Below are 19,243 nucleotides of genomic sequence, written 5' to 3' on the forward strand. Positions count from 1 at the left end.
TGGACTATCCATGACAGAAGGAATAAAGCTGGCGGAAGGTAGCAGGCGGTCAGCGGCGACTCGAGGCACAAAGCTACGAGTACAAAGGTGGTCATCTGAACCTTCTAAGCGATAATATTTGGCTTTCTTCTCACATGTCCTCAGACTCAAGTTATTCAAGGACGAGAGAATGTGTTAGAATGCTACTCGGGTTATGGAAATTTGATTCAGGGACCTGCTTGTGAGGTTCTGACTTGTGAATCGTGCCGCGACGATTTATTTAACAAATTCAAATAGAAATGGAATATCCAAGATACGGAAGATCTGAGAAATACATCCAGGAATAGAAACAAGTGGACTGGTCCAGCGAAGTAGCGGGCGAGGAATGATTCAGGTTCCGGAGGGGCCACTTGTGAATCCCACAAAACATGATCATGGCAACGTTCGCCATTGAGGTCGTACATTTGGGAGATGGAACGATGAGATAGCTACTAGCCTGCCGCCCTGATTAACGATTCGCTACTTCTGTATCTTCACAGTGGAAAGCTACCATATAGTAATTCAATTTAAGGGTATCTCTATTCAACTTAAGAGATGGAACACATGGACGGATACACGATTCTTCGACATACGAGTGTGCTTATTGCACTCAAGAATCGTGCTATAGCACCATCTGCCACCTCACCTTCTGCCCTCTGATCATGTCAAGCACACCCGTGGGCAAAAACTGCTTGTCCACCAAATTCAGCCCACCGAATTTAATCATAAGGTCCTCTACGTACAGGTACAGAGTCCACTTCATTTCTGCTCCTTGATTTCCGATGTCAAAAATGCTCTGGGCCATTGTGACCGCATCTTCTACTGCGCTTGTTGTCTTCGGGTAGGTCGAGCTAGGCACCTCCATGAAAGCGCCATATAGTCCGCATAATTTGGAGCTTTTGACTTCACGGAACTTGCTCCATTCGCCAAAAGATGGAAAATTGTCCTTCTTACCTGACGGGAAAGCATCCTTGAGCTCATCGAGCTCATGGTCGTTCTCCATAGTCTGCCAAATTCGACGTTGCTGAGTCGCGGTCCTCTTTTCAAAAACTTCTTTTTCAGCTTCGTAAATCTCACGTTCGTTGATTATGAAAATGTCCATGAGCTCTCGTGGCGAATATTTCAATCTATCGCGTAGCATGAAGATCGAAACGAAGGGGTTTCGTAGGCCAAGACCGCCAAGCTTCTCAGGAAGGAAGAAGAACGCATCTGGAACATCGAAGACGTTGAAGTCTGACTCAATTCTTCCTCTCAGATAGTCTGCGACGGTACGCCCGGTCTTGGTATTTTCTGTCTCAAATATGACATCATACATCTTTTTGTACGTGTCAAGAATGGCATCGATATGAGGACGTCCAAAACAGTGCGCCGGCTCACCAAACGTGTTCTTGAAAAACCGCCCAATGCAGCTGTTCCAGGTACGAACCCATGAAATGACGCTATTGCAGTTATCGAGCTGAGTCTTCAGCTGCCGAACATGTGCATCGACTTGAGAATGATCAATGACCCAGTCTCCGGTTACCGGGTCCAGCATCAAGAAGCCGATTTTGACCGGGCCTTGAGGCATGCGGGACTTCATTTCTTTGCCAACAGCGTCACCAAGACAAACAGACCCAGACTTACTTTCGTTGAACTGGAGGCCGGTGATGTTGGCGAACGTTTGCATGACTTCCCATGCCTGTGCACATTTCTCAGGATCACCAGACAGCCAAATATCATCATGGAGACGATACAGAAGCAAGCCTGTCTTTTCATTTACGGCGCAATCCATGAAGAATAGGATCAGTTCCCCGATGACTTTTTCAGAGGCATGTGCGATCGGAATACCTCGTCTGCGCTTGCGAGGTCCGACCTTCTCGTGCCCTTCGAATGCGTTGTCCATGTTCAAAGGCGTCTCAAGGTACTTCCGCAGAAACCTAATCCAGTCTTGCGAGAAACCGATGAACTCCAAGATGGTGCAGGCGGTGCTATGCGGAATCGACGTGGCATACCACTGCAGATCAGATTGGATCACAGCAGCCTGACCATAGAACTGACGACGGAAAATCGTCTCCGTCACTATCTTTCTCAGAAGCTGCTGTTTCACGCTTTTTGAGGCCAAGCTTCCTCGTTGACCATCATCTTCGTCTTCGTCATAACCACAAATACGGCCCGCCAATGTGTCTTCGTCTGCTGGCATAGATGCAAGGAAAAATGTATCGAGATAGTCCTGCTTACGACGACTTTCAACGTTGTTAGGATGATCAAGTCTTTCTTCAAGATAATATTGTCGTCGATGGCGATCACGAGTCGTCAATTCCGGACCTTGCGCGAACTTCCAACCAGCGTTACTCTGAATGTAGTCTTTTAGAATGGCTTTGAGCGTAACACAAAGCTTGATGCAGATGTGTTCCACGAAAATGGTCTCGAGGACATCATCATCCATCCAGATTCTGTATTTGCCATTCAGCTGCTGACGAGGAAGCACAGGGACACCCTCGTCATCAGCATGCCAGTCCCAATTCTTCAAGTCCGTGTATCGCATGTTGAGGACATCGGCAATCTCGTTCAGCACAACTTTGCTGTTGAGGAAGTGTTTCAAGGTCTCTTGTTTCTCTTCGCTTACAATTTCCTCTGTCTGAATGCCCCGGATGCATGCAGACAGCGAGTCGATCGTAAACGGGTTTTTCTCTTCCCAGATAGCCGCCAGATATCTCCGGATACTCTCACGCAAGGATTCTAGCGCATTCTTGCTCTTCTCGGTGGGGAACAGGCCAGACAGAAACGAGTCAATTGCAATTGGTTCTGTTTCATAAGGCTCGAAGACTGTTCTCTCGAACTGATCGCATAATTGCTTGAGTCTCTGCTTTTGCCGCTCATCAACAAAGAGAAAATCGTCGCCTTCGCTGGAGAATTCTACAGCCTCGTTGGTCTGATTGGATGGCGGGTTCATCCACTCGGTCAACAGCCGTGAATACAAATCCGCAAGACTCAGCTTTCGGCTATGGGCGTCCAAGGCGTTACGCAGGTGTGTTTCGAACTCTTCGAGCTTCTCTAAAGGGATCGATGAATCGTATTTCGCCTGTTCAATCCAGTGCTCGATATTGGAAATGGCGTTGTCATGGCTGGCGCCCGGTGCGAGCTCCTTGGTTCCAGCCAGGAGGCATGCGACTTTATCGCGAAGGATTGAGCGCTGAGCTGCGGCCACGAGAACTTCGGCTTTGCGAGATTCGTATTCACTTCGTTGTTTTTTCAGCTCGTGAATCTTGCTCCGAGTCAGCGATTGGAGAGTTCGAGAGAGGTATGGATCCATGAGGAGTAGCTTTCCAGCGTGTGTTTTGCAGGAACTCGTTGCTTGTGAAACTCAACCACCTTCGGTCAACGGCGACTCTATTTATCCTTGGTCCCTTAGCTGTAGATCTTTTCAGCCTCATGTTTGCCATTGCACTCGGCAGGCTACCCCTGCTTCGCTGCCTGCTGCGATCGACAAAAAAACCACGCAATGGCCAACGCATCGCTGGCTAAGCTTCGATCTGCTTCAAAACATGCTTTTCAAGTACAGAGCCCCATAATTTGAGGGGTGATATGACTCACCGACAAATGGGCCTCTTGTTTCTTACCTACCGCATAAGGAACATTCGCGGGGTCTGAGCCCTTGGTTGGATTTATCGAAACTCCTTCAATGCTTCATCTATTTCGCCAGGCAGCTGATGTTGAAGACGTTATTGCAAAAGAAGAATTCTAGAGAAATCTGTCATGTAAAAAGCAGTAGCTTCCAGGCTTTGGTACAGATCTCACGTATTCCAGGGTAAACTGCCGGCCGACGCTGCCCCGCATCCGGCAAACCCCCCCTTTTCAAGCTTTGTGAGGATCGAAGTTCGGTTCTTTTGAAAAGTTGATTGTATGTTTCGAGGGTCAAAATTTTCACTGATATCTAGGAATGGTGAGCCTCGGTCGTCCAAATGGCTGCGAGGCCTGCAAGCGACGAAGCAAGAAGGTGATTATCGTTGCGAAATATGGGGCCGACAACGCTAACAATCCTCCAGTGGGATGAAGCTCGACCAGTATGTTCACTAGAGCTGTGATCAATCTGAACTCTTAAGAAGAATGCTTCGTCCGCTGTACTTAGCATACTAACTATCAGTGATAGGTATGTTCGCGATGCGTAAATGCGCGGCGTACTTGCAGCAGCTACGAAAACGAGCAAGCGCTCACAATCCATGAGTTCAATGGCGGAAAGAAACTGGCTCTTCCGATTCGATCTGCCGCACGAAGAAGCTCTCTTCCAATCGGGCAAAGATTACCTAGGACGGTCGCGCTCGCAAAAGACGTTCCTCCAAAAGCGGTTCCAGACCGAGATGTCGATGACTCCACGCTCCAATCATTTCTACATGAGTTCTGTATTGTGCCAACTGGATCTGAGGTAACCCATGGCTTTTTAAGTGGTATGGAGCCAAGGCTACGCAGAGTGAATGACCGGTCCAACTTAGCGAAAGCATGCAAGATGGTGGCATTGGCCAACCACGGCGTCAAGCTCAACCGCCCCGATTCAATCGTCGAAGCCGAGAAGTTGAATCATGGTCTGGTCTCTTCTTTAGCTGTTGGTCTTCAAAACAATTCCGGTGCATCTAAAAAAGATGACGCCTTGGTCGTGACGCTTCTTGGAATCTATGAAGTGAGTTGTCCCTTTACATGACTTGTTCCTTGGTCTGATAGCGATAGATGATTATCGCGAATGATGCCCGAAACGGATTCCACAACGCACATGCAATTGGTCTCGCCGCCCTGCTTAAACTCAAAAACAATTCAAAGTCCGTTTTAGAAGCTCTACATAATGGCAGATCGCTCGGTATTCTCAGAGAAGGAATACAGGTATGTCCCCTGTCTTTGTCAGGATCGCTCATACTAAGTGACCTATTTAGAATGACAAAATGGGCCTACTCGCTATGCCCAATGTGACCGCTTCGACCGAATCATTGGATTCGCTATTGCTTGCACTTGTAAAAATCGGAGAAAAAGTAAAAATCACTGCTACGGGTGGTCTTTATGGATTGCGATGAAAAGAGTTGGCTTCTCCGAGAAGCACTGAACCTCGATGGAAAGTTCAAGCAATGGAGCGAGGCTCAAAGCCAAAGAAACAGACCCACAGTTATTGGCCAAGTGAGCAAAACCACTGCCCTTGAGTCCATTGTTGGCTATTGGCCTGGAAGGGTGGACGTGTACTTCGACCGCTATATCGCAGGCATCTGGAACATCTACCGGGCTGCTCGACTATATCTTTCTGAACTGATCCTGACACTTTCAAATGGGAATCGAAACCCAAGAACAGACCCCCGACACGGGCAAGACATGGACGACCTTGTTCAGGATGTGCTATCGTCCATTCCGTATCACCTGACGGAAAACCTGTACGGATTCCTCAATCAGATTGACAGCGGAGCCCCGCTGGCAAATGTTGGGCAAGCGGCCTCTGGGCTCTTTCTTATGCACCCTCTGCATGTGATATCGAATCTGTCGCTTGTAGACCTCGATGTGAGGTGTTATTTAAAGAGATGTCTTCTTTGGATTGGGAAGAATATGGGGATTGGACAGGCTTCTCTCTTTTCCAAAGTGAGTAATCGAGTTATTTGCTGCGCAATGAAAGTCCCAGGATAAATGATGCTGACACGTTGCTGATCTAGTCCTCAACATTCGAAACCGAAGACTTTGCCAGCGGCTGCATATTTACACTCATCGGAGTGGGAGTGTGAAAGTATTCCCTTCCGCTAATCCTACAGGAGTTGAGTCACGGGGCCTTCAGGATAGACATACAGTTCATGGAAAATTCACAGTTCAGTTTTAGTTCGTTAGAGCCCCAGTCCAAAGATACATGGTGTCATAAGACGGCCCCGCGAACATGAAACCAAGCTCTGGCCTTATCAGATCCTAGAATTGTCACCAGCAGCATTCTCCCAAAAACATCCAAATCATCAGGCTGTGCACTCGTCAAAGTCCGGGTGAAGTCAAGATCATACACAATCAAGTGATCCCGTCTCGCCCATGCAATTGCGAAGTCGAATGCATTCGGCGCAGTCCACAAATGAGCCGACAGATACCACGCATGATTCCCACACATCCCAAGCTTGCTATCACATTCAACGGGGACCATGCCCTGCAGAATTCTATAAACTCGCATAAGGAAATATGTCAACAGGACAGTTCGTCGAATGGACTCTTGTAAGACCCATGACTCCCAGAATTCAATGATCGGGTTCAGTGAGGAGGGGAGAAGGTCGATCGGCTGTTTTGGATTTGGAATACAGACCGTTCTCATAAGAATATTAACCGATGCTTCCAAGTGTGTGAATAGGGCTTCTGCTATTGGTTGAGTGCAGATGGCGTTGTCAAATAGACGCATGATTTGGTACAGGATTAGCGCGTGGGTGCGAGCAAGTAGTTCGCGGGTATTTCTTGTTTCTGGCAATTCGAGGAGCTCTCTGACTCTATTTTCGAAAAGTGACATGATGACAGGGGCGTTAATTTGGGTTTTTGACATGTAGAGGGAGCAGCAGGCGTAGGCATCTAGTTCAAGTCAGGTAAAAGATCCATCTAAATGGTATTACAATAAGATTACTGACCTTGCATTGCTCTTGGCAAGTGGTTTGTATAAAGAGATGGATGGCACCACGGAGTCTGGTTCCGAAGAACCATCATCCGCGGTGTGTCCTTGAGGACATCGATCGCAAATTGGAGATGGGAGGCGATAACTTCAGAAAGTGGTCTTGGCGGCCTGGTCCTCGACCCCACTAATTGGCGATTCGACTTGCATGCCGAGTTGTTACGACTAGCCAGCACTTCGCTCCGAGGTAGATAGGGGAGTGAATTTCGTGGCTGTGCATCATCTATGTAGCTAGTATTGGGCGTGATATTTGATTGGGGACAGAAGAGGGTATCCAGCTCCAAGGGCGACGAGAGCACCACTGGCTGTGATGTATTCACTGGAGCCAAATAGGTAGGCATCTCTTCGCAAAGTCGGGATAAGCAGAAGGCTGCGTCCCGGGATATATGCATGGCAAATTCCGGCTAATGCATCGAGAGCAGAACGGGAAAGCAAGATCACATCGTCTTTTAGACGTCTTGCACGCCTCGCAAGACTTGCGCCGCGGCGGAGCACCTGTCTCGTACATATTGGCGGCTCTATGAGATGAGGTGCCAGAATTTGGCAGTAAGACTAAGAGCATCGATAATATTTTCTATGCCAGGACTAGCGTGCGGAATTCCGCCAGCTAACAGTGGAGCAAGCCTTGTTGTGATCCAATCAAGATCCACTCCACCCTTCCCTCGGCGGAATTCCACGATGTACATATTCTAGAAAAGGAAGACGACGAAGGGCAGCATTTAGACATAGCATCGCAGCAAGGTATAAAGACGGGCAAGACTTTGTGTGAAATAGAATCAGACAATCTGTATGAATAACTTCGTCTCATACGCTCTACTCGAATAACCATGTCCTCGCCAAAAGTGTTCGTTTGCGGCGCAACCGGCAACCAAGGAGGCGCCCTCATTCCAAATATACTTGATCATCACATTGAAGTTCATGCCATCAGTCGGGATCTCGAGTCTGCTTCTGCTAAGAGCCTTCTCGCGCGGGGTGTCTCTCTTGCTGAAGGTGACTACGACAACGAAGTAAGCCTAGAGAAGAGTATGACCGGTTGCACAACTCTCTTCCTCAACCTGAACTTCAACTACACAAAACCCCAGGAAGAACTCGAACAAGCTCAGCGTATTCTCTATCTGGCCAAGCGGCTCGGTATTCAGCAAGTCATCTACACCAGCGCCATGGCCACCACGGATCCTACGCGCCTTACGTACTGGGACCCAAACAGTCTTGTGGCTATGGTGCTCCTCAGCAAGCAAGCCATTGAGAAACTATCGGAATGCAGGTTTCAAGAAGTGGGTCATTCTGCGACCGGGCAACTTTATGACCAACTTCCTCAATCCTGTGGTTCGAATGTACCAAGGCCTGGTGGAGACGAACACATTCACTACCGCCTTTGCTCGCGACACAATTCTGCCTATGGTTGACCCAGATGACATTGGCAAATTCGCTGCTGCGGCTATCCTGGACCCCGCCAGATTCAATCAAAAGGAGATCGAGATCGCATCGCAGATGATGGGAGTGGAGGATGTGATGCGGGATCTATCGGAAGCAACGGGGAGGAATATTAAGGCCAATTTCATGTCGGAGGAGGAGATCAAGATAAATGCAGCACAGGACCCGATGGTTCGTGCTCAGTTGGCAATGCGCGATCTGTCACTGTTTGTGGAAATGGAGAAGATCAAGTCTTGGGGGATTGAGCTGGGAAGTTTTGCCAACTTCTTAACGCGGGAGAAAGCGCGAGTGGATGCTACCTACCTGGAAACGTCGCTTACAAGTTGAAGATGGGGTTGGCCCTTGTATTGACATGTCGCGCAGGGTGCAATCAGTATGGAAGTAAAGTACATTTTGAAAGAAGAAATCGGACGACATTCAGAATTTTGAGTCGTAGACCGCGCTCTTACAACGACCCAAATGTAGACGTACTGTACAGTGGCGACCGCTTTTACCTTCCATGTCGAAAAACCAGAGATGCTCTTTCGAATCCTAATCACGTGATACATTAATCCCGATATGGTTATTCCTGTATTGAAAGATCTGCTACAGAGTTGAACGGTATATTACTAAGCGCGTAAAAAACCAAGTAGTTCTATGTTCATGTATTGTTACAGCTTCAAAACTAGACCTTGTACAGAACTAGCTGATGATATCATGACTGACATACAATAGGTAAGAAGTAATCATTATGACGACGGTACATATTCAACACAATACGCATATATAAGCTGATGACATCCTGTCCGCAACAATTTTAGCAGGAATCGTGACAGTTTATGAAAAGATACCAGCTACTGCTTCACTACTATCCTTCCCCATCAATCCCTTTTCATAACTCTAACAAAAATTATTCTACTGTATTCCACGATGCCTAAAGCAAGATTTATCAATGACGACATCGCCGTGTCGGCATTCGACATTTCGAAAATGGCCCTGGGTGATAGCGCAAAGGCTGACACTCGATTCAAAGGTATCACGGGAGAAGTTGAAAAGTTTACTCTTTTCCGCACAGATACCTCAAACGGAAAGGAATACAAGGATATCCGGCATATTGATGCTGATGTGAATTTCGACGCTAATAGGGAAGTTGTTCTGCGCGGTGATGGTGAGCGACCATATGCTAAATAATTGATAATTACTAACTAGCGAAATAAGGTGGTCACTACTACTTTCAACAAGGGGAAAATGAAGTTGTACTTCATCCTCATCTATAATGAAAAGGCCCAAGAGTATAACACGGTTATGGATCGATTGTATCACTCTTTTGATAATAAGTGACTAGCTATAATATTGATACCAAATTTGGCACCCTAATTAACAGCCTACTTTGGCTTATGTAATTGGGTTGTGTAATTCAATTGTCTTATTTTGGTCCTGTACAGAATTAGAGAAGACGGGATTTATTCACTCCTCGTTTGGACCTCCATTTTGGGACGTCGTACAGTACATGCGGCTTTTGACATGATAAAAGATCTGGTATTTATTACCTGGTTTTTTCTCAAAACAGGTCATTTACGCGTAGCCTATATTAGGTTTAGTTGATCATGTGACTAGGGGTTGAAGGACCGCTCTCTGGGTTTCCGACATGAAAGGCAATAACGGTCGCCACTGTATGCTTCAGAGTAATGATTATACAATCGACTCATCCTTGATTACAAAGCTCGCATGTCGTGAACTGTGCCGATGAAGTGCGTTCGGATCTCGTGTCCATTTCAACAGTAATCATCGTCAGGCCCCCCATTAGTGGGGACTCCAAGGTCTCCAAATAGACTGTTCACATTTGATCTGTTGGTGCAGCTTTGTGACAATGTGACCATCTTCTGAGACCCATAATACATGATCAGGCAACTTTTGAGGTCTCTTGCTGATGAACAATGAATTATTTACACGGATACAGCGATCTTATTATAGAGCCAAGCACAGATCTGGAAAATACGATGTGTTTGAGACGGAAATTACCAATCATATGCGCAAGCAGGCATATAAGTAGTCATATGAGTAGCGGGCCTAATGGTGAGCAGATTGCTAAGCCTCAGCCCACTGCATCGGAGGACACATTTGGTGGAATAGCGTGAGGTCGGTGTACTGTAGCTGCGGGTGGCAGTGTAAGCTTCTAGGTGGCACTGGTGGCATAGGTTGGGCGCCCGGATCGACACGGCAACGGGTATCCGCGCTAAGGGGTCCCCTGTTTCCGAGACCGAAAAAAGAACCTAGCGTGGAGAATCAATAAATGAGGAACCGGGTTTCTTGCAAAGAGGCTTTGCAGAGTATCATTGGCGACTTCTCCGAGGGAGGGTCCACATCATGTAAAACAAGAAGTGGAATTGGGCATCATACCGAGACATCTTTCCAAGATCTGCAAAGATCTGCTGAGACTTGGCGAATCACTCTTTGACCACGGTCGCCTTGGTCCTTCCTTCAAGCGTTAAAAATCCGAGAGTGTTTCTTGGAGAGCGGCAGATAAATAGCTGGTGGCCCGAAGCTCTATAATACTCAACCCACAATATTCTACCCTTAAATCTCAAGCTAATTCTACTCTCTTGTTCATCTTTCTATCTATAGAATGAAGTCCTTCCTTGCTCTTGCTGCCTTTGCTGGTGCCGCTCTGGCCCAGAGCGCCCAGATTGGTCTCCCTACTGTTGGACAGAAGCTTCACAAGGGCAGAGACGTGGTTGTCCAGGTTCAGCGTCCTGTATGTTCATATCCCCCCGGTCTTTACAGTCGCGATTTTAATCCCAGCAGAACACCATCACCGGATCTACTGAGATGGCCGTTGCTATTGGCATTTCCTCTTGCGCCTCTGATGTCTGCCAAGAGTCTGATGAGGTTATGGGAACCATTCTCTACAATGGCAAATTCCACCCCCAGTACCACGAGTATTACCTGCCTCCGTACCAGAACTTCTCCGTCAAGGTCCCAGCCGATTTCACCGCTGGGACTGCCCAGATCAATGTCGCGCACGCTACTCTCATCGGAGTAAGTCCTGAAACGCAACTCTGTTTAAACTCGGTTCTAACACAATTACAGGCCGGACCATTCCCCTTCCTCGAGGCTCTGAACCGTACCGTTGTCATTGTCTAATGGCCCTATATCTTGACGACGATATTTGATTTCTTAGTTCCCCGCAAAGCATTGTATATCTTGTCTTCGTGTTGTACCTATTTCACATCCTTTTTTGGCATTTAGCTTTGTCTATGTATAGACTAGTACAGAAGCGGAATTTCATTAACCAATTCTCATATCTCTTGTCCCAAGACCAAGTTCATAGCTTCGTAAGAGGCAATTCTCACGACTGCAAGATGCTAAAGCCCTTTGCTAGGTCATATTCTCCGTGTCGAATATTCGTGATTTCAAGCTGAGCATTTGTCCCTGTCAGTTGACCAACCGCTCGCCTCCGGTACCTGATAAATTTCTGTCTTCAGGGAACTACGCATGTTTTTAATTGAGCTTAAAGTGAGCATTTGATTAGACGAGCCTGGTATAAAAGTCCAATTAATCAAATGGCGAGACCCGAGGTATTGAAATAGTCGCCATGACAATAATCACACACAGCCGTGTAGACGCCCAGGAAAACCATGTGTCAACGGCGACCCAGACTAATCAAGCCTCAATGTTAAATGACCAAAATCTCGAAGCGCTACTTTTGACGCGCCTGCTATTAATTACCAATGTCAATCCCCAAATCAAAATCCAAATTCAGATTCTGCCAGACGCGCGCAATTTCCTGAGCTTGAAGTCCCGGCTAACTCTCCTCCGCCTAGTGTGACTTCCGTCACCGACACTCTTCCCAAAGGAGGCCGCAAGGGCAATCGCCCCGAAGAGGAGCTCGGCGGTGTCACCAACAAGGTGGGTGATGCCCTGCCTAGCACTGGCCTGACCATGCCCAATGAAACCAAGGGTGGCTCTGAGGGCAAGGAAGGGCGTCTGAATATCAAAATCCACCTCAGCCTCTACGCGAAGGTCCGTCTGGATCTCGATGCCCAGATCTATGGTGATATTGTGATCGGTCTGCTTTGAAAACGGTGACATGGGTATGTATGTCTGTAAACGGACTCGCTTGTGAAACCAATACAGATTAGGGTGGAGGAAACCTTGGATACCCCAAAACCGAGCATGATTAACGTATTCATATGACTTGAATATTAACTACAGGAGGGCTCACCCAACCTTGATATAACTTATTACTTTGCTAGTAAGCTTGACATCCATGATGTACCTCATTCGTCATGTAGATACGTAGGAAATCATGATAATGACGGGGAACGCTCGAAAGGCTTACGATCGTGTTCTCCCTGGGTAAACTCTGTTGAATGAAAGCAAAGTAGTCTCGACACCTTTGTCTTCAAAAAGCTCAAGTATAGGAGTGGGAACGAGACTGACCGGGCCCTAAGTCTATTATGGAGTTGGATACTCCTCTGGCTTTGCGTGTGAATGATTCCAGGCTGTATTGAGTGCATGGTATTATCTGGACGCCGAGATATCCGAGCATATATCGAGAGCTCACTCTAGAATTTTGAAAGGATTGGGGGAGTCTGGATTTCAGTGGAGTGTCTCCGCGGCGGGAGCTACGGTCTGGGGAGTCGAGAAGCGTAACAAAGAGGCTAAGGACAAGAGGTCGTAGGTGCAGTTGAAGGATATGTTCTGCGGTATGTTGCGGGCAGGTAGTGATGATTGGGTTGCTGAGGAGAGTTGGGAGCTGTTCAGGAAACTTCATAGGGAATTATATGAGATCTCTCATCAGCCTCCGATGAAAGCAGACTTGAAAGATGGGAAGGGGAGAATGAGAGGCGAGATTAGGGGGTTCTGGCTTTTTGATATACCTCTTTCGCTGGAGCTGGACCTTACGATATGTATTATGACTCCGCTCTCACGTCTAGTACTTTTCTGATGAGTGCAAGATATGCAAGTAACATGTAGGACCGTATTGTGTAGAATTGCAAGAGTTTGATATGTATTGGGATGAATCCCACCGAGAAGAAAAAAAGGCGTCCATCAACGGGGTATCTCAGTCTGTCTCGACTGCGCATGATAATAGAAAGGAACGTCAAATACACCAACACCTTCTGGTGGCATCGTAAAGGCAACAAATAAACAGACGCTATGAGGGAATGACAAGATGAGGAAAAAAGAAGGAAATGGAGAGCAACAGCCCCACATATGCACACTTTGTACACTTTCCATAAAATCATTTCAGTTGGCCCTTGCGAATAGCCCCGAAGCCCTTACTGAATAATTCATGGATCTCAACTGAGCGCCTCGGCGCACACGATTCTCCCGGAGACATTGGTTCCGCGTAAGTGACGGTGGCTGGTTCCGGCGCAATGTCTGCGTGACTAGCGTTGACGCTGACGCTGGAGTAGCCTTCCAATTCGATCTCGTGGGTAACGGGTTTAGACTTGGTCATGACGCGGGGTCGAGAAAGGAGTTCCTGGACCTGGCGTTCCCGAGCGTCCAATTCGGCGTTTTCGCGCGCGATTTCGAAGCTGGACTTTTTGTTCCCGTGGTCCCAGCCTTGTTGAAGTTCTGGAGCGGCGGCTTCTTCGAAACGTTTGCGGATTTCAAGGTCTTGCTCGTACTCTTGGAAGATGTCCACGTCTGTTGGGAAGAAGAGGGCGCGGAGAGTGCTCATGGTGAGTTCGAAGAGGAGGACGGAGGCGACGGAAATGAGAAGGACCACCCAGAACAGAAGGTTGTCGCCGGCGTGGTGGAGGAAGTTCTCGGGGACGTCGTAGACGCCTTTACCGGAGCTTAGCGTGTAGCGCTCAGAAAGGATGATGTTCCAGAGGAACCAGCCGCCAACGGAGATGACGATCACGATGATGGAGAGATAGGTCTTGTTGTGCACCTCCAGGGCTTGTAGCTTAATGTTGATCACCACTACACAGGCCGAGAATGTGAGGAGGCCTAGGGAGAAGGTATCGATGTCACTTGGATTGATGTGACACATACCGTACAGACCGTACATCGTAAAGAAGATGATCATGGCTTCGCATGCTGCCATAAAGGTCCAGCCCAGCCACAAGCGGATATTGAAGCCACCGTGTCGCTGACCTCGGGCGTACAGCTCAGGGACAGCGAGCAATGTCGATGCAGCAAGGTCTTTGGCGAAGATACCAAGGAAGATGACAGCCAGCGAGGTGAAGAGAGTATTGAACATACTCAGACTCCAAGACTCGTAAAGACTAGTTCCGGTGTAACCGTTCCAGCGCTGGTACAGCGCTTGAGTGAGATAGAACAGCATTTCCTTCCAGAATGTGCCGAGGGTGTACTTGCACGCCCGCATGTAGTTCCACCGTCCGTGAACGAGAAGCAGCTTCAACAAGAAGCGGAACTGTGCAATCGAGTAGTCCGAGATACGCGCAGCCTGAAGACCTTCCTTACCAGCGATACCGATACCAACATGCGCTTCTTGGATCATCGCAATGTCATTGGCACCATCACCAATGGCAAGAGTAATTGCATCTTGCACATGCGTGCGAATAGACTTCACCAGGAACGCCTTCTGCTTGGGACTAGCTCGGCAGCAGATGACGGAGTCAACACGAATGGCGAGTTGGAAGAAGCGCTTCATGACAATCTCATCTGCTTCGATCTTCGAAAGAGTCTGGCCGTCAACAACCACAACAGAATGAGCCACACGGTTGTGACTGATATCAGAAGTCAACTGGACAATAGTCTGCTCGACGTCTCCATTCTCATGATCCAGAATGGTCAAAGTTGAGTAATCCTTCACAAGACGGCAAGAATGCCCAACATTGATGGCAGTCTCGCGCTTGTCACCAGTCAACATCCACAATTTGATATTGGCACGGCGCAGCTTATCAATGGCTTCAGGAACACCCTTCTGCAACTTATCCTCAATCGCAGTGGCACCCGTCAGCTCGAGCTGCTGCTCGATCTCCTCACCAACGCGCTCAATCTTTTCCTGTCGGTCGACGATACTGGTGGACGCCTCGTGATACGCAGCCCTCCAGGACTGATAGGTAGTCTCGTCCAGGAAGCGATGACCATAAAGCAAAGTACGCAATCCTTCAGTAGCAAAGTCATTCAGGTGCTGGAAGCATCGCTCGAAGATGGCCGCCTCATTGACAACAAGAGCTTCTTCGACCAAGTCCTCGTCTTCCTCGCCATTCGTCTCACTGCCAGAGTCGGAGATAGCGGTCGAGTTGCGTCCAATCTGTGCAGACGGGCGCGGACTGTAGTACTCGCTATCAGCTCTCCGGTCAAGCATACCACCATCTGTCTCACGATCGCGAAGCCAGACATCGATGCTTTCGCGCAGAGCTGACGCATGGTGCCCAGAGACAGAAGAGCGGCGATGGTTGAAGCTAGGCCGACTCAGACTGTTACGAGCACCGCTGTCCTTTCGGCTATGGTGTTCGCTATTGCGACGAATTATCTGGTTCGCTTCAGCAGCCTTACGCTTGCTAACACGGCGCTCAATCTCGGTTGCTTTCTCCTGTGCCAGATCGGCCTTCTTAAACAGACGCATGAGAGTGGTATCGGCGCCCTTGCAGAAGAGACAGATGCGCTGATCAGGCATGCGAACCACGACTGACATACGCTTCCGGGCGCTGGAGAAATCTATTACATCCATGACTTGGAAGACTTCGTCTGGGCAGATTCTTCGGGGCCGTTGGGGTAGGTGCGGATCGTCAATGTGTTCACCTGGCGGTCAATGACCAGGTAGCCGAGTTCTTGGGCTGCCAGAACAAGAGCCAGCTCGTCGGGCGAGGCTGCTTGGAAGGAGACATTGCCATTCTCATCCTTCTCTGGGATACAAGTGTGGCAGAGTGCAATAGACATGATTAACAATTTGGCTTTTCGCGCGAAAACAGTGTAAGGCTTGCGCTGGATGTACTCGAGCATGTCGGTCGTCTTGTACGGCGAGTGACGAAGGCGGCGCATAGCTTCATAATTGGCAGAGATATTGGAAGGTCGAGGACCGGATGGCATGCGTGCCTCAGACGCAGTAGACTTGCGCCCCACAGCTTTCTTTCCCTTAAATTTACGCTTCTTGTGGATGAGCTTGGTGTGATCGCCTTCGCGAGCGGCCTCTTCCTGAAGATCCAAATCGTGCAACCACGCTGTGCCAGCAACGCTCATCTTCCGGAAACGCATTGAGTTGTTCGTCAAGGTTCCAGTCTTGTCGGAGAAGATATAGCTAATTTGTCCCAGCTCTTCGTTGATGGTGGATGTGCGGGCCTCGAGAGGAGTATCGGTCTCTGGGGTCGTACATGTCGATATCGTTGAGAAGGAACATCTGAACAACCTTGACAATTTCCATACTCACATAGAGTGAGATAGGGATCATAGTATTGAACATGATGAGGAACGAGGTAAAGATCGGGCCGTAACTAACGCTCGCGTTTGTCAAGTACCAAGAGCGGCTTCCCACATCTTGCTCCCAGTATTTGTAGCAGATGGTGCAGACAACAGCCAGGATAACCACGAGACCCACAATCAGCATCACGACGTGGTTCACCTTCGATTGCAGTGTGGGCTTCTTGATTCGAGGGTTTTTGTTGGCGTTCATGCGGATCTTGCATTCTTCACCAGTGTAAATGACCATGCCGATCGTTTCGTCGGTGTTGCGCAGAATACTTCCTCGGTAGACGATTTCGTTATTGGTCAAGGGCAGCTTCTCCTGGGCGTTGACAGTGACATGACCGTCAAATTTGTAGAGATCCAGGTTCGGGTCCTCCACAACGAAATGAAGCGAGTTACTGGTAATGTCCTCGACTGTAGAGCAGACCTTCGAAACTGCTTGACATGGCTGCTTGTTTTTCAGATTGGTCTCTCCATCCAAGGCCATGGTCTCGATATAGGCCACGCCATTGGTCCCATTTGCATGCAGCAGAACGAAATCAGCCGGTACTGGCTCATCTCGTCCGAGTTTAATGACATCTCCAACTCGAATATCCTGCCATTTGATCTCAACCCAGACTTGTTGACCGGCCTCGCTACACCGAAGCACCCATGCAAATCGATTGTTCTCCTCCTTGTCCAGACGATACCGGCGCCAGTCATCGAATCCTTCCTTACCCATCGAGATACCGACGAAAATCAAAAGCGGAACAATGGTTGTGTATGTTCCAGTAGTACTCAGGCCGGGTATCATTTGCAGAATCGCAACAATCAGAAAATAGAAGTTGGCCATTTTCGTGAATTGGGCAAACAGCTGCCGGGGAAAGAAACTCCAGAAACTGTAGCGGCTCGACCGAATCCAGTTGCCGACGTAAGGCTTGCCGGTCCGCTCGTCGAGCAAGTTCTCCACTGATGATGGATTCAAATCGATGTGGCGTCCGTCCTGCGTAGGTGGGATATCCTTGATGCGCAAGATAACCCTCTGCATGGCGGTCATGACAGCCTCTACTCGGTTGCAAATCGCCGCGGTGGCAGCCTTTTTCTTTACCCATGTGTCCTGCGCAGATATATAGTAGTCTATAAAAGCGCGCTCTGAAGAGTCGGTCGAAGGGTAGGTCGAGGTTTCCTTGAGAGATCCGACGGTCGCAGTCGGAGCAATGGTCAATTCGTCCTTGTCGTTGATAACCACATGCTCAATTAAAGCCGGCGCTGGACCATCCTCCGGCACAGGGTTCGGTCCCTTAGCTTCACCTAGCTCTGCATCGCCGACATCTGTTTCGGAGGTTGTCTGAATATTCCTATTGAAGATCGATCGGCGGAGAGAGTAACCACGGTTTCGCGAGCGCGATCGCCCTGTTTCAGGGCTCGTGGGGAGGTCGAAGGGAGGGGAGAGAGAGTCGCCCCGGGGGCAGTACTGGGCGAAAGAGGGGAGGTAGGCGAGCGGGCAGGCGATGTAACCGTCGGAGGCGCCAGCGCCGTATTGATGGTCATGGTCAGGCCACGCGAGCTGGGGCGTCGGTCCCAGCCTGCTTGTCGTTCATCGACCGGGGCTCGTTCGAGGTCTGTAGAAAAGCGCACATGTTGTTGGGAGGTGCGCCGCCCGGAGTCGGACATGGAACGCGAGACGAGAGAGGGGTGCTCCGCGACGTCGTGAGGCTCCGGGGGCTGGTCATCATGGGAGGACCTGTGGTTGGACATGGTGGAAAATGCTAAATGCTTCGGATCGTGCCTGCGCGGCACCGTGCCGATCACTGCGCTCGAGAAATGTAATCGACTTTCCTCGGCCTTCTTCCTTCAAAAGATAATCGGAACAATCGATTTAAGAGCTCGAGGAAAGATGAGGCATTCTTGATCGCTCACCACATGGCCCGGTGAGTTTTCCGATCGAATGAATGGTGCAGAAGATCGCCAACGAAAGTGTGTCCGACGCAAGGACAAGCGAGGGGTCCAAATGAATAGGTGCGGAGGAAAGCGAGTGTAAAAGAGAAGACGATATCTCAAGATCGTAAAGTTGCGAGTTGCCAGCGAAACAAGAAGTTTGTTGTGTCGAGGCGGTGCAAGACCGGAAGCGTCAAAGAACCCGAAACGGAGGCAAAAGAAAAAAAGGCAAGCAGATTTAAGATTAGAATTGGAGGGAACCAGAGGAGCGAAGACTGGAGTCGTCTGTCACCCAGGTGTCCAGACTCGTCGTGCCTGGGGGTGGTGGAGTACTGCACGCGCAATGGTGGGTAGGAGATGGACGGTTGCATCCACCTTTGCGCCAAAAGACCACACCGGGCCCTGGCTGATTGCGACGGCACTCAGCCACCCAAAAGTTGGAGATACGGGGTTCCGCCTGCCGCATCCATGGGCCTAACGAGGGCCGTGAACAGGCATCAAGAATTATTGGCCAACCGGCTGCATTCCCTCACATTGCGTGGCCAGAAATTGATCCATGTCAGTGTGGTGGCAACCCTATTTAATTTTAGCCATTCTAGGCGGCCTTTTGTACAGCACACAGTGCACAGTCCATAGTCTATAGTCCATAGTCCAGGGTGATGGACTACCAACTTTCCCCGACAATGACTCTACTGTTCGTATACAGACTGGCGATCGCAGCCTAAATTCAAGGTCCCGTTCTGGGTGTTCGGAACCCTGAGCGATGTCTCCACAATTTCGCTAGAGCGATTGCAAGGTCCGGGAGCCCCTACGGATCTCCGTTTTTAGAAGTTGGGACTTGGCAGCGGGAACATTTGATAACGTCCT

At 49.0% G+C, this 19,243-nt stretch overlaps 9 protein-coding genes across 9 annotated transcripts; 5 read left to right on the forward strand and 4 right to left on the reverse strand.

Annotated features, from left to right (window-relative positions):
- Window positions 1-640: 640 nt before the first annotated feature.
- Window positions 641-3,310, reverse strand: N7477_009432 (reverse transcriptase; the record flags this gene model as incomplete). Its single annotated transcript, XM_056971093.1, has 1 exon — window positions 641-3,310. The coding sequence occupies one exon, from the start codon at window positions 3,308-3,310 to the stop codon at window positions 641-643; it is 2,670 nt and encodes an 889-aa protein (XP_056818072.1).
- A 627-nt stretch (window positions 3,311-3,937) lies between these two features.
- N7477_009433 (Zn(II)2Cys6 transcription factor domain-containing protein) lies at window positions 3,938-5,747 on the forward strand (the record flags this gene model as incomplete). Its single annotated transcript, XM_056971094.1, has 7 exons — window positions 3,938-3,994; window positions 4,044-4,061; window positions 4,148-4,672; window positions 4,720-4,869; window positions 4,920-4,997; window positions 5,062-5,607; window positions 5,679-5,747. The coding sequence occupies 7 exons, from the start codon at window positions 3,938-3,940 to the stop codon at window positions 5,745-5,747; spliced, it is 1,443 nt and encodes a 480-aa protein (XP_056818073.1).
- Window positions 5,748-5,872: 125 nt separating this feature from the next.
- Window positions 5,873-6,960, reverse strand: N7477_009434 (uncharacterized protein; the record flags this gene model as incomplete). Its single annotated transcript, XM_056971095.1, has 2 exons — window positions 5,873-6,558; window positions 6,615-6,960. Coding segments are annotated over 2 exons (1,032 nt in total), but the record flags the coding sequence as incomplete, so codon positions are not given.
- Window positions 6,961-7,482: 522 nt separating this feature from the next.
- On the forward strand, window positions 7,483-8,416 carry N7477_009435 (uncharacterized protein; the record flags this gene model as incomplete). The annotated part of the gene is made up of 2 exons (XM_056971096.1): window positions 7,483-7,875; window positions 7,931-8,416. The coding sequence occupies 2 exons, from the start codon at window positions 7,483-7,485 to the stop codon at window positions 8,414-8,416; spliced, it is 879 nt and encodes a 292-aa protein (XP_056818075.1).
- Window positions 8,417-8,998: 582 nt separating this feature from the next.
- On the forward strand, window positions 8,999-9,285 carry N7477_009436 (uncharacterized protein; the record flags this gene model as incomplete). Its single annotated transcript, XM_056971097.1, has 2 exons — window positions 8,999-9,236; window positions 9,278-9,285. The coding sequence occupies 2 exons, from the start codon at window positions 8,999-9,001 to the stop codon at window positions 9,283-9,285; spliced, it is 246 nt and encodes an 81-aa protein (XP_056818076.1).
- Window positions 9,286-10,694: 1,409 nt separating this feature from the next.
- N7477_009437 (uncharacterized protein) lies at window positions 10,695-11,212 on the forward strand (the record flags this gene model as incomplete). Its single annotated transcript, XM_056971098.1, has 3 exons — window positions 10,695-10,823; window positions 10,874-11,107; window positions 11,159-11,212. 3 exons carry the CDS (start codon window positions 10,695-10,697, stop codon window positions 11,210-11,212), a joined length of 417 nt encoding a protein of 138 aa, XP_056818077.1.
- A 451-nt stretch (window positions 11,213-11,663) lies between these two features.
- Window positions 11,664-12,148, forward strand: N7477_009438 (uncharacterized protein; the record flags this gene model as incomplete). Its single annotated transcript, XM_056971099.1, has 2 exons — window positions 11,664-11,743; window positions 11,842-12,148. 2 exons carry the CDS (start codon window positions 11,664-11,666, stop codon window positions 12,146-12,148), a joined length of 387 nt encoding a protein of 128 aa, XP_056818078.1.
- Window positions 12,149-13,316: 1,168 nt separating this feature from the next.
- N7477_009439 (uncharacterized protein) lies at window positions 13,317-16,252 on the reverse strand (the record flags this gene model as incomplete). Its single annotated transcript, XM_056971100.1, is given in 2 exon segments — window positions 13,317-15,705; window positions 15,723-16,252. 2 exon segments carry the CDS (start codon window positions 16,250-16,252, stop codon window positions 13,317-13,319), a joined length of 2,919 nt encoding a protein of 972 aa, XP_056818079.1.
- Window positions 16,253-16,295: 43 nt separating this feature from the next.
- Window positions 16,296-18,196, reverse strand: N7477_009440 (uncharacterized protein; the record flags this gene model as incomplete). The annotated part of the gene is made up of 2 exons (XM_056971101.1): window positions 16,296-17,851; window positions 17,914-18,196. The coding sequence occupies 2 exons, from the start codon at window positions 18,194-18,196 to the stop codon at window positions 16,296-16,298; spliced, it is 1,839 nt and encodes a 612-aa protein (XP_056818080.1).
- Between the last annotated feature and the right edge of the window lie 1,047 nt (window positions 18,197-19,243).

The sequence above is a fragment of the Penicillium maclennaniae genome (assembly GCF_028827695.1).
Source record: "Penicillium maclennaniae strain IBT 15551 chromosome Unknown utg000008l:1.0-3552695.0:1.0-3555053.0, whole genome shotgun sequence".
In the NCBI taxonomy this organism is placed as follows: domain Eukaryota; kingdom Fungi; phylum Ascomycota; class Eurotiomycetes; order Eurotiales; family Aspergillaceae; genus Penicillium; species Penicillium maclennaniae.